The 12,474-nt window shown below is 43.7% G+C and overlaps 1 protein-coding gene across 1 annotated transcript in view; it reads left to right on the plus strand.

Moving 5' to 3' along the window:
* Positions 1-10,604, plus strand: part of ptk7b (protein tyrosine kinase 7b) — a 61,843-nt gene extending 51,239 nt beyond the window's left edge. Inside the window, exons 6-20 of the mRNA XM_029521604.1 lie at positions 429-559; positions 2,262-2,528; positions 2,883-3,019; positions 3,105-3,240; positions 3,861-3,980; positions 4,244-4,393; positions 4,745-4,892; positions 5,246-5,373; positions 6,060-6,260; positions 6,909-7,070; positions 7,220-7,452; positions 7,540-7,620; positions 7,940-8,091; positions 8,244-8,422; positions 8,620-10,604. Of these exons, the coding sequence (XP_029377464.1) occupies positions 429-559; positions 2,262-2,528; positions 2,883-3,019; positions 3,105-3,240; positions 3,861-3,980; positions 4,244-4,393; positions 4,745-4,892; positions 5,246-5,373; positions 6,060-6,260; positions 6,909-7,070; positions 7,220-7,452; positions 7,540-7,620; positions 7,940-8,091; positions 8,244-8,422; positions 8,620-8,780 (2,386 nt within the window). The 3' untranslated portion in view covers positions 8,781-10,604. The remainder of the gene's footprint in view (positions 1-428; positions 560-2,261; positions 2,529-2,882; positions 3,020-3,104; positions 3,241-3,860; positions 3,981-4,243; positions 4,394-4,744; positions 4,893-5,245; positions 5,374-6,059; positions 6,261-6,908; positions 7,071-7,219; positions 7,453-7,539; positions 7,621-7,939; positions 8,092-8,243; positions 8,423-8,619) is intronic.
* The last annotated feature ends 1,870 nt before the right edge of the window (positions 10,605-12,474 follow it).

Below are 12,474 nucleotides of genomic sequence, written 5' to 3' on the forward strand. Positions count from 1 at the left end.
TCCCTGTCTGTCATCCCTGGAGCTGGACTAAGGACAGCCTTTAATTACCCCTCATCCCGTCCATTACTGGCACTGATACCTGCTAGTCTGCCAAAGGCCAGCCATCAGGATGGACCTCCTAGAGCACAAGACATTTTAAAATTAAGTTGGGCAGTTCTCCTTGGCTTCTGGGGACAAGTTCTTAGTATTTGCTTCAACCTACTTGAAGCAGCAGATGGCTTTGGTTTAGTGAATCAGGGCAATGCCAGGCATAAAAAAGTAGGTTTCTGTTCATAAAAAAAAAATAAATAAAAATACCCATAATTTCCTGGCATCAGACTGGGTGGAGGGTAACTGCACAAGCAAATTTCAATGACTTTTGTTGATCTGTTGACATCGTTTGTTTGAGTAATGAAGATTCATCGAGCGCTTGATCTGTTTCTTCACAGAGTCTTTCTGCTCTCCAACGGCACGCTGCTGATCACACAGGTCAAACCCAGGAACACAGGGACCTACAAATGCATTGGCCGTGGCCTCAGAGGATCACAAGTTACTTTGGAGGCCTCCCTCCTCATAGCTGGTACAAACACACACACACACACACACACACACACACACACAAAAGACAATGTACAGTTGTTGAACATGTGAGCGATAAACACCTGTGATTCTGTAATATGAGAGTGAGAGAGGCTTTCGGGTTACATATTTATCCTGCCCTCCATCTCATTCTACACTCCCCTCCCTCCTCTGGGCTCTTTCACTTACAGCCAGATCTCTCTGATGATAATCACATCCCCTTATTGACATCCGGCACTGCTGTATCCACTACACGCACTGCACTGGAGCATTTTCCTGCTTCCCCTCCACACTATTTCCTCCAACAGTCCAGCTGTCTGCCAAACTTCTTTAGCTTCCCCCAAAGTTTAACAGCGCCTGGCTGAACAGGGAACTAAAGTAACATTAAATAACAAAGCATAATGACTCAAATGGGCAAACAAGGAGTGTAATTATGAGGTTGTATGAATGTTTCATGTCATTAGAATTATCCAGTGATTTCTGTCCAAATGTTGTTGAAATTTGCCAGCAGGTGTATGAAATCATGCTAAAGTGAAAACAAAACATCAGCAGTGTAACACATAAAGCTTTGTGGTTGTGCATAAAGGTCGTGTTAAAATGCATGCAATAAAAACAATGTCTTACGCAAGTCAAGGCACATCAAAGCTATTTGGATATTACATATTACAGTGCCCTCTTTCTTCCTTCCCAGCAGCGACTCAAAAAAGAACTCAACAGCTTTTAAATATCTGCTGAAGCTCAAAGTGAGAACATGCCGTTGTATCTTCTCATCTTACTAATCAGCCAGCATTTTGAAATGCGTGTGCATGCAAGTCAAATATTTTGGATAAGCTTAAGGCTGGAATTTCTGTGTTTCAGTGTCCCAAACACTTTATTCCTCTCAAACAGCCCCTTTTCCCCAAGGGTTTTGGATTAATGAGGTACGGCTGCTTCTGCAGTTTTAACCCAGTGAACCACAGCTCCATTTAAATACCTTAATTCACTTAATCTGATGGTAATCCCAGCAGGCATTATAGGGGATTGTGTCACAGTAGAATTCAGAATTTAGGGACAAGTTTAAACAGTCACTCCATCATTGTTCCACTTCATTCATTTCGTGCTCCCTGATTCTTCCTGCTCCACTTCACTTTCATCTGCTAAGAAATGTGTTTTCGTCTGTTCTCATTAATTGATTAAGATCTTTGGATTAAGATCTCGTCGAAGGTCGTAACTGCTCACCAGCTTTCAGAGCAGTGTTGGCCAATAAAGTCTTAATGACTTCCATTTGGGACACACACAGTATTAAACAACACAGTAGTGGGAGGTCTTATGAGTCTTTGGGCTACAGATCACATTCCACTTTCTGTATAAAGGCTGCCAGGTTTGATATGACCCACCTCACATAGGCCCGAATAATTCTCATACTAAGAACAACCTACATTCTCAGCTTGCCTACTGTGTGCTTTGTTCTCTGATTACTGTGGTCTGTGCAACAAATCAGAGAACCGTTCCTGACAAGAAAGGAAATCTGAAAAGATCTATTGGAATTAAGTGTGCTCTGGGCCGCTCATGAAATTCAAAATCAGCAATGCCTCGCTTACTTTGAAGACAGTTTCATGATGATCAGGGAGTCTGGCAGACATGGAAATCTATTTTATCAATTAAATTGTTACATGAAACTAAAAATTCTCTTCCCTGCCTTCACTCTCTGCACTCGGTTACAGAGATTGACGACATGGTGCCCAAGATGTCAAAGGTTTTCACTGCAGACACCCTGCAGAGAGTGGCCTGCCGGGCCCCACACGGTCGTCCTGAGCCCGAGGTGTGGTGGGAGAGAGGAGGTCAGCGGGTCCCCACAGAAGGCAGAGTGCACCAGGATGGTCTGGATCTGGTCTTCAGTCCCACAGAGGAGGGAGATTCAGGCACTTACACCTGCGTGGCCCAGAACAAAGCTGGACGCAGGGCACAGGAGGTCACCTTCACCGTGGCCAGTGAGTTCACGCTAAAGGAGCACAGCACCAATTTGTACAATATGTCTGATTTACAAAAAGAATGAGTCCGATTACATAAGGGGAAGTGTTGAATCAAGCATCTGTGGAGCTTTATCCATATTCAATTTTTTAATTTGTCTCCACTTTATCAAAACACATTGAACAGAAAGAGAAAATCAGTGTGATGTTGATTCATGCCAGGATCACAAAAATGAACATCTACCACATAAACGGGGTTTATTTGTTTAGACCGTCCAATGTCTAAAGGGTGCTGCTGTTCTGTAGCTGTTTACATGGGAAGAGTTAATGTGAAATGTCATTACTGATATTATGTTTCTGTGTGTGTCCCCACAGCTGCCCCTGTGTGGGTGACTCGGCCTCAGGACAGCTACTTAGAGGAAGGCAAACCAGGGTACCTCCACTGTCATGCTCAGGCCAACCCTGAACCGGAGGTTACGTGGCTGCGAAACAACATCATGATCACACCTGAGGTAAAAAAAATTATCTGACAGGAAAACCATATTTTCAGATATAAAAGAATTTAACTTCATAAATGAAACTGTTTCCTCCTCCCAGGACTCGCGTTTTAAGCTGTTCCCTAACGGAACCCTCAGGATCAATAGTGTGGAGGTTTATGATGGGCAGATGTACGGCTGTGAAACCAAAACTGTCGGAGGCCGCCTGTCTGGACAAGCAAGAGTTATTGTGCTTGGTAAGTTGGGCTGACCGACATGCACAGTAGGTCAAACAGTTCGACCTCTCCTGTCCGACTGAACTATGATGATGGTGTTTAATAAATGAGACCTTATTCTTGGAATACTCACTATACACACACAATACAGCGCTGATAGATGATATAAAACAAATGTGGTCATGTCTGTGCTTGTGCGTGTTTCCTAAAATAGGAAGCGTGTCTATGTCGTGTCTCTGGGCATCCTGCTGGACACCCACATTGATATGAATTATGACTCATTCACAGCCTCCATTTTAACACGTTTTCACCATGATAAATTCCTATCTGCCGCTACAGTTACCGTGTTAGATGCATGTCACTGTTTTGTCTGGCCAAGCCCTGTTTATATGATCTCAGCCTCAGATAGACCTCCCCTGTTCAACTCATCAGATTTGTGCGCCTGTAGCCACATCTCCCTGAATGTGTCTGAACATGATTCGCATCAGCTTAGTGTCATTTCATCAGCTGTGTGAGTTGAAGAAAAGAGGCTTGTACAGCCCCCCCCCCCCCCCCCCCCCCCCCACACACACACACACACACCTTCTCTTTGTTTTTACCACCTGTGTAATGCGTGGGTTTTGTTTTCACTTGTGTTACAGAGAAGCTGAAGTTCACCCCGACTCCCCAGCCTTCTCAGTGCCTGGAGCTGGATAATGAAGTCAACATCCAGTGCTCTGCTAAAGGCAGAGAGCCTCCCACCATCCGCTGGACCAAAGCAGGTATGCAAGTGGCTGGTTTTACTCTCATCCAAAGAGCGTCAATTCGCTTCATTCCCTTATGACTAATGCTGTTACCACAGGGAAATCTAGAGCCCAGTGTAAAATGTGTCAGTGTGATGGAGATTTGTCATCATGGCTCATTTCTCCCTTCGTCTGCGTTAGCCTTGATGGAGTCCCGTTAAACCACTTGACTTCAACATTCATATTCAGACACAGCCCAGCTATCCTCCCTGGTCCATGTGCATCTCTGTCTCCCCCTGCAGATGGAGGAGACCTGCCGCCTCACGTAGAGCAGAGGAATGGCCAGCTTCGCTTCCCCAAAGTCACGAGAAGCGACGCTGGAAACTACACCTGCATCGCTTCCAACAGCCTCCAGGGGGAGATCAGAGCCCTGGTCACCCTCACTGTGGCCGGTAAGCAGCTCACTCATCATCCTGAAAGCAGGGAATGAAAAGGGAAAGGGTCACGCTACCGTATTAGTCACCGGTGCCACATCAGAAGTGCTTGTGGTCTCAGAGCTTCTGTGGGTGCTTTTATGAGGAGACAGACGTTTATCATGATCATCAAGTGGCAAACAGAAGCAGCATTTACTGTGTGCTTGGGCTTTTTATATCCTCGTAATGAATCGGTTTTGGCTTGTAGGGTGTAACTTACAGGACATGAACCACCGCCACCACAGGCTGTAAAGGAAGTGTTATAGCCCGCTTGCATTGTAATAATCAGCTTGTTCGTTTGTGTATGTGTTTATTCTTGTGCACAAATAGTGTACATCCGCTTTAAGATGGAGCCAGAGAATACAACCGTGTACCAGGGTCACAAAGCCATCTTACACTGTCAGGCCACCGGCGACCCTGAGCCTCACATCCATTGGATGGTTAAAGACAAGACGCTGGACATCAGTAAGAACAGAAGGTAAATGAGCATCTCAGCCATCTTGGAATAAGATTCCACTTTGTATTTACTGGCTCCAAAGAGAAATGATTGCAGTTTGATTGCTTTGAATCCATCATAGATTAATCTAATGCTAATATAATATGATATACCTGGGTACAATTAGCATCAAGCAAGAACGTGTCTGAAAAACAGATTGGCTCCTGAGTGGCCCTTGAAAGGGATTTAAGAGAACTTGTTTTTCTCTCCGTGTTTGGGAAGTTGCAATGTGAATTTTAGATTCTTGCATGCCTCAACTCTTTCCACTGCGTTTGTTGTGAAATGTGGACATCCAGACCGCCCCCTTCATCTGCCTCAACCTTTTGGTCTTCTAGGTTCCAGAAAATGGCGAATGGCTCCTTGGTGATTTCAGATGTCACGACAGACGACACAGGAAGATATACATGTGTGGCTGGAAACAGCTGCAACATCAGAGACCGTGTAGCTCAGCTTTATGTAGTGGGTGAGTTTACCTTACACACAAACACACACGTATTTGCACATGCTTTCTTTATCAGGAACAAAGGATGAGTATATGGGGCATATGTAGGATGAAGGTATTAATTAAACCTTCCGCCACTGCATGTCATCCGTCTCGACAGGTTAATAATTACGGCCACATCTCTGACGCCGCAGCTGTCACGGAGGGGATGGGACTGGGCAGACATTAGATCTAATAACGCTTCACACTCTGCGTCTCTTTATATACTGACTGAAGCTGAAAATTGCAGTTGCACACACAAACTGGTGTCCCACATCGACATATTTACTCCCAAAGTAGCAGGGAAGAATTCCAATTTAGTTAAAAGTAGAAAACAACTGAATTTAGCTGCTTGTCGAACCTTTGCAGGGTCAGTGTGACAGCAGAATAGCTCTGTGTGAACAAGGCAATTCATTGAAGGATAAGAGCTTCACATTTCCTTTAATAGAGCTACATTTAAGAAGGAAATTACATAGTTAAACATCTAATTTTAGTACATTAGTGGATCTAACACACAGTCAACCACATCCCATTCAAATGGATTTTATGTGTCCAATTTTAGTCTCACAAGCTTTAGAAAAGACGTGAAGTTGTTAAAATCCTTAATCTGTTAAAACTTTGAAATGCTGTGTTGAAAGATGTAACAGTTTGACGCCTGCATCCAACAGACAAACCAGTACATGCCAGTGGTGAGGATGACGACAAGGCTCCTTATAAGATGATCCAAACCATCGGCCTGTCGGTGGGGGCAGCTGTGGCCTACATCATTGTAGTGCTGGGTCTCATGTTCTACTGCAAGAAGAGACGCAACGCCAAGAGACTGCAGAAAGGCCAGGACGGCGAGGAGCCAGAGATGGAGTGTCTTAATGGTATGAATGTTAGATGGAGAAGAAAACAAATGACTTTGTTAATAGACAGTTTTAAAATCAACAGAAAGAAGTTTGTCTCATATATTTCTCAGTAGCATGTTTTAAAAGTTAGGATCTTTGCTGCCATCTAGTGGTTAATCCTGTGTGCTGCAATTAACATTAAAATTCAAGATTAGCCTTGTCTTGATTCCATGCACATAGGATACGTATACACGTGTGTGCTTGTGTGTTCCTACATATATATTTAACAGTGATTGGTTCAAAAGAAGGGCTCATACCTCTGCAAAGCCAAACACACCAGATGACTTTGGAGAAAAAGGACCAACTCCTGCCTCTTCATAAGAATTTCATCCTCGGCCTAAAATCAAGTTCAGTTCTATTTTCATGGACTTTCCGACAGACAAACAAACTAATAAACACCCACACCATACCAGGTTTGCGTGCAGTGTGGAACAGAGCACCAGTGGGATATGTGCAGGCACCATTTCGCGTTATCTTACAGTCCAAACATCAACAACAACCAAATTTCCAAACATCTCTTGGCCCCAGCTTCTTCTGTCTCAGCAGTCTTCATTTACAATGAACTTGGATTGATAGCATCAAGATTTGTGCTGAGTCAGGCCTGTGACTTCATGTTGTGTTCATCAGGCGGGGCTGTCCAACAAAATGGGCACACCACCACTGAGATCCAGGAAGAGGTGGCACTCACCAACATGGGCACCATTGCAACAACAGAAAAACGCCACAGCCACATCAACAACGACAAGCTCCACTTTCCTCGATCAAACCTGCAGACCATCACTACTTTAGGTGATCACGTCTCTTCTTCATGTGAAACTGTAACCAACAGGGGCTTGAGTGGATGTTAAAACTGAAATGTAAACACTCTGAAACAAGAGATGTAACTTTGAATTTTGCATATTTGCTCTAACAATTGTGGTGGGTGAATGCTCATACAGGTAAAGGTGAGTTTGGTGAGGTGTTGCTATCCAAAGCTAAGGGCATTGAGGAGAGCGAGGACGAGACGGTGGTGCTGGTGAAGAGCCTCCAGACCAGAGATGAGCAGCTGCAACTCGACTTCCGCCGGGAAGCTGAAATGTTTGCCAAGCTCAGCCACGCCAATGTTGTCCGCCTGCTGGGCCTGTGTAGAGAAGCAGAGCCACACTACATGATCTTAGAGTACTATGACCTGGTAATTACACCTATTGTACACCTATTACATATATGTATATAAGTACTATTCTCTGATATAACTCTTTTTTTGCTTTCATCATATCAGGGAGACCTAAAACAGTTCCTGAGAATTTCCAAAAGCAAAGATGACAAGGTCAAATCTCAGCCCATCAGCACCAAGACCAAAGTAAGCAGAAGCCTCCCAGAACCAGGAGGCACTTTGCCTAGATAAGCATGAACACTAACCATGGGAAAGGCATTTTAGATTAAAAAAAACCCACCAAGCTCGTGAAACCGCAGATAAAGTTTTTTCTAGGTTGCAATATGAGAAGTATTGCTTTTTAGCAGGAGGTTAAGACAAATTCTTGGGAGTGTTATCCTTGTGAAGTTTCCAGGACTTTTTAAATGAACAAAACTAAGGAAAGCCTTCCTGTTCTCATTTTAAACATATTTTCAAGGTCACTTTAACTCAACACTGACTCTGTGATTTGCTGGTTCCCCTTCAGGTTTCCATCTGTGCCCAGGTGGCTCATGGGATGGAGCATCTGTCCAATCACCGCTTCGTTCACAAAGACCTGGCTGCCAGAAACTGTCTGATCAACAGTCAGAGGCGCGTGAAAGTGTCATCGCTCAGCCTCAGCAAGGATGTCTACAACAGGTCTGTCAGGAAAGATGCTGTCCTCGATAATTATCACATTTTTTTAAACAGCCGTTTCAGTGAAATAAAAAAATTCCTGGGAGATCTCAGTTCCTTTAATCTAGCTAATATAAACATCTCCTGCTCATTTCTCTTGTGTGCATGCTGTGCAGTGAGTACTACCACTACAGACAGGCATGGATCCCGCTGCGCTGGCTCCCAGCAGAGTCTGTGTTTGAGGACGACTTCTCCACCAAGTCTGATGTGTGGGCCTTTGGGGTGCTGATGTGGGAAGTGTTCAGTCATGGGGAAATGCCACACAGCAAACTCAGTGATGATGAGGTCCTGGAAGGTCAGTAAGATCCTTCAGCGCCTTATTTTTCTTCCCAGTTCTGTGTTAGCAGACAAAAATAACATTTTTGTTGGATTCAAATTTCTTTCAAGAGAAATGATGTCTCTCTATTTGTTATTGATCCCGTTTAGATTGATGAAGGATCAAAATCAGTTCAGATTCAGTTTAACCTCCCTCTCTGTGCTCACCCTCCCCAGGTCTGCAGACAGGGAAGCTGAAGCTTCCCATTCCAGAAGGATGTCCCACCAAAATCTACAAGCTGATGGTGCGCTGCTGGGCACTAAGTCTCAAAGAGCGGCCCTCGTTCACAGATATCGTCCACGCCCTGGGAGAGCTGCCCTCTGACAGCAAAGTCTGAGACGTCCGTAAGAGAACGAGAGGGGAGCTCGTACCAACCTCCCTCCCCCAAAAGAAAGGCACGAATCCTGGATGATAGTCTCACACATTTCAGGGAAGAAGGTTGAGGAGAAAACACTTTTTTTTTAATATGCATTTCAAAACATGAGTGTGCGGACAAGACTTATTTGCTATATCAGTGGAAACGCACTCACATTTGTGTGAACGGCTTCTCTTGAGCAGTGCCAGGAGTTTATGTTTGCCTTAACCGCAGCATGGATGACCCCCCCACAACCCCCTCCTTTCCCTGACGGTGGTTCCACTGTGACCCTGCCCGGACCAGCTGCTCTGTCCCACAGACACGGTTTCACGGAGCCTCACAACCTCAGTGCCTCTATCCCTTCACACACTCATGCACACACCTAAACCTTTAACTGCTTTGTAGGGTTTTTTTTGTTTTGTATGTTTGTTTTTGTTTTTAGTAGCAGCGCTTTGACTGGCTCTGAACAAATGGAAACTTTTGGTCATTTTAGGAAAGCCCCAGTAATTAAGTTCCACCGCCTTGTTGAGTCCTCAGTGTTTTCTCATCGCTCTAAACAGAATCTTGTGAAGGGAAAGTGGAATATGATGTGACTGTAATGGAGCATTGACTCCTTAAATATTCTGTCAGCCACTTTAAGAGTGTGTTGAGTGAGTTTGTTTCAGCTGTTCTGCTGGAACTTCTAACCCTGTAGGCTGTATCCTGAGTCCGCCACCCAAATCCTGGAGGAAACAGCCAGCTATGCTGACAAACCGGGGCCACCCTTCAGTGTGCGTTTCAAATTGTGTGTGTGCGTGCACACCACCCCACTGTCCCCACGGTACAGTGTACGCTTGAAGTGGAATGGGGTTTGTATGAAGGTGTTTTGTTGTGAGGAAACTTGTGGAAAAGGGCATCTATGTTGTAAAAACGCTTTTGGAAAAAAAAAGAAAAAAAAAAGATCAAGTTTATAGCCAAGGAATATATTGAATGGACGAGGTGGTGCTAGTGTGGACTCTGTACATTTTTTTATTATTATTTTTTTTTTTTACGTGTGTTCTGTTCTTGTATCAACTTTAAGGTGCTTAATGGTCACTACTTAAGGGTAAAAGTACCCGTTAACTACACCACATTAATATCATCACGGTGACTCAGTCGCAGGGATGCAGCCTAACGCTGTATTTAACCCGCGTCATCATTTCTTAAGCGGTCCATTCACAATTTCCTTTCCGGTCCTGTTGTTTTGTGCAATTTTGCAAAGTGGACCATCACACCAGGCAATGTGTACATAATGTAGAAGCCATGCACTAACTTCACTTAAAAGAATACCCCTCTTTATCTCTATCATGTTGTGTAGAAGGACATGCAGGTGCCTGTTTATTTATGATGAAGGTCCTGTCTTTTTTCTTTTTACTACGTTTATAATGAAAGGTACTTCCTAATGGTGTGTATTCATTCTCATGGTCCATCTCGGTGTGTGTTCAGTCTGGTGACTGGCTGAATATGCTAACACAAAGTACAAAGGTCTGCTGTGTGGAGTGACTGCTGGTCACCAGTACTCATTTAAGTGCCTGGTAAATGAAGGATTATCTTAACTGTTTTCCCTCTTCTTTTTTGTTTTTGTTTTACATTATCTAATCAAATGCAATGGCCTTTGTTTCTGAACCTGTTTTTATACATTGTTTTTAGTGTAATGTTGTGTTTTTATGAATACTAGGCACTCACACCTAGACCTCTTTTTTAATCTGCTTCAGCAAATGTTCACAGTAATCACAGATATATACAAAAGTATACCTGCTGCTGTCAATAAAGGTCACAGTGTTTTTACCTTTTGTTTTGAGAGTCATGCTCTAGCTCTCCTGCAACCACCTATGTGACCGCTTCTTAGTTTTCTTATTCCATTTTAACTTTAGTATAAAAGATTTACTTTCCAAACAAAATTTTTGGCATGATGCACTTGCAAGCTTTTAAAAACAATCTCTCGTTGAACTATACAGGCAAACTGTTTGATGGGTGATGGAAAGTTTTTGGTAACATTAGTTTTAGAAATGTCAGCTACTGAATTACCCCGAAATATTGTGTTTAGTAAAAAAATAAAGGTGACAAAATGTTCACCTGCCTGAAGCAAGTACATTTGAATGGCACGTGTAAGCCTCAATGAGTGTGCGCACAATGGATTACAACATCCCTTTGTACAGGGTCAAAGTGAGACAAAATATATGCACTTTAAGGTAAATGGCTGTATTCCAGTCTTGGCTCTTCTATTGTAATGCTAAATCCAAGAGTTTGAAAATGTTCCACTAGGGGGCGGGCTCTATCTTTAGACGTTTTCAAACCTGACCCCCCTCCAAAGCTTCCCATTTCCCCCACAGATAGTTATGTTTGGAGTTTAATAAGATAAAAAAAAAAACCTTAGCTGTAAAAGTGGTGAGTTTAGTGGCAGCAGCTTCCTTCCATCTGATAAATGGTGTAAAACAGCGATTGTGTTGGCTCTTGTGAATGTTCCACTTTGTCCTGGTTGAATCTGGGTGGTGTGCAGTTGCAGACTGATGGGTGAAGGCACTGAACCTGGTACTTCACGTCAGAGCAGGTAAAACCAAAACAATCAGTTGCATTTAGTCTTCAGCGATAAATACACTCAGCATGTTGCCAACAAATCTTGCAATAGAAAGCACTTTTCAAATACCACAATGCATGACATTTGTTTAAACCTGCCCCGAGTTACCAGAGGGGCGGAGCTTAGTGCATCATTAGACACACAAACATGTCTCAGGTTATTTTGTGAGCAGGAAAGATATTTACTGAGACAAATTCATTTTTAATTTTGTTAGTAGCAGCTTTGTTTTGTCCTTCTCTGTGACGCAGTAACAGGTTGAATGGAACTCCCATGTTTATGTTAATTATGGACTTTATTCTTCTGCAGAAACTGCTGTTGCAGTTTCTTGAGAAAGTTAACTGACGCCATCTCTGAAGTGATTAGTGCGTGACAGATGAGTAGAAGGATAATAATAAAGAGAGACCTGCACATCAGATTTCCAGAATGACCTTTGACCCTAAGCAGCCGGCGTGGAGGGATTAAAAAAAAAAAAAACATTCATGATGTATGTAATATACAAAAAAAAAAAAAAAAAAGAATCTTCTGGCGGAGAAACTTTGGGAAACTTTGTTTTGGAGACATAGTTCAACCTGTGGGGAATAAAAAAAAAAAGTTTTTATTGGCTGTTCTGTTATTTTAGTGCCTCTGCATGTCCGCGGTGACGTCGACGGTAGCGCAACCATTTTGGTATTTATTCTAATGAGCGCTGCGCGTCGACCAATCAGAGCCGCGCTCAGATAACCCTCAGCCAATCGACGCGCGACGCTGTGACTCACCATATAAGGAGCGACAGCACCAAATAAGGAAACATTGTATCTCTTTATAAGGCGGGAAGTAGTCCCTCGGTTGGAGAGATCACTCCGCTGGCGCGAAGGAAAATGTGAAATTAGATAATTTTTTTGAACGTCGACGTCTCGCGGGGATCGAAGTGGCGAAGAGCTGACGGAACAAACACCAATTCGTGAAAATACACGGAGGCAGACTCGCGCTGTTTCCGGTTCAGGGCGCGGACTATATGACGCGGCGGAGCGGCTCAGAGGGCGCGCTGCGCGTTTTCCTTTTTGAGAAAGCGCTCGGAGTTTTGGAGGTAGAGGAGGAGGC

The sequence above is a fragment of the Echeneis naucrates genome, chromosome 15 (genome assembly GCF_900963305.1).
Source record: "Echeneis naucrates chromosome 15, fEcheNa1.1, whole genome shotgun sequence".
Classification (NCBI taxonomy): domain Eukaryota; kingdom Metazoa; phylum Chordata; class Actinopteri; order Carangiformes; family Echeneidae; genus Echeneis; species Echeneis naucrates.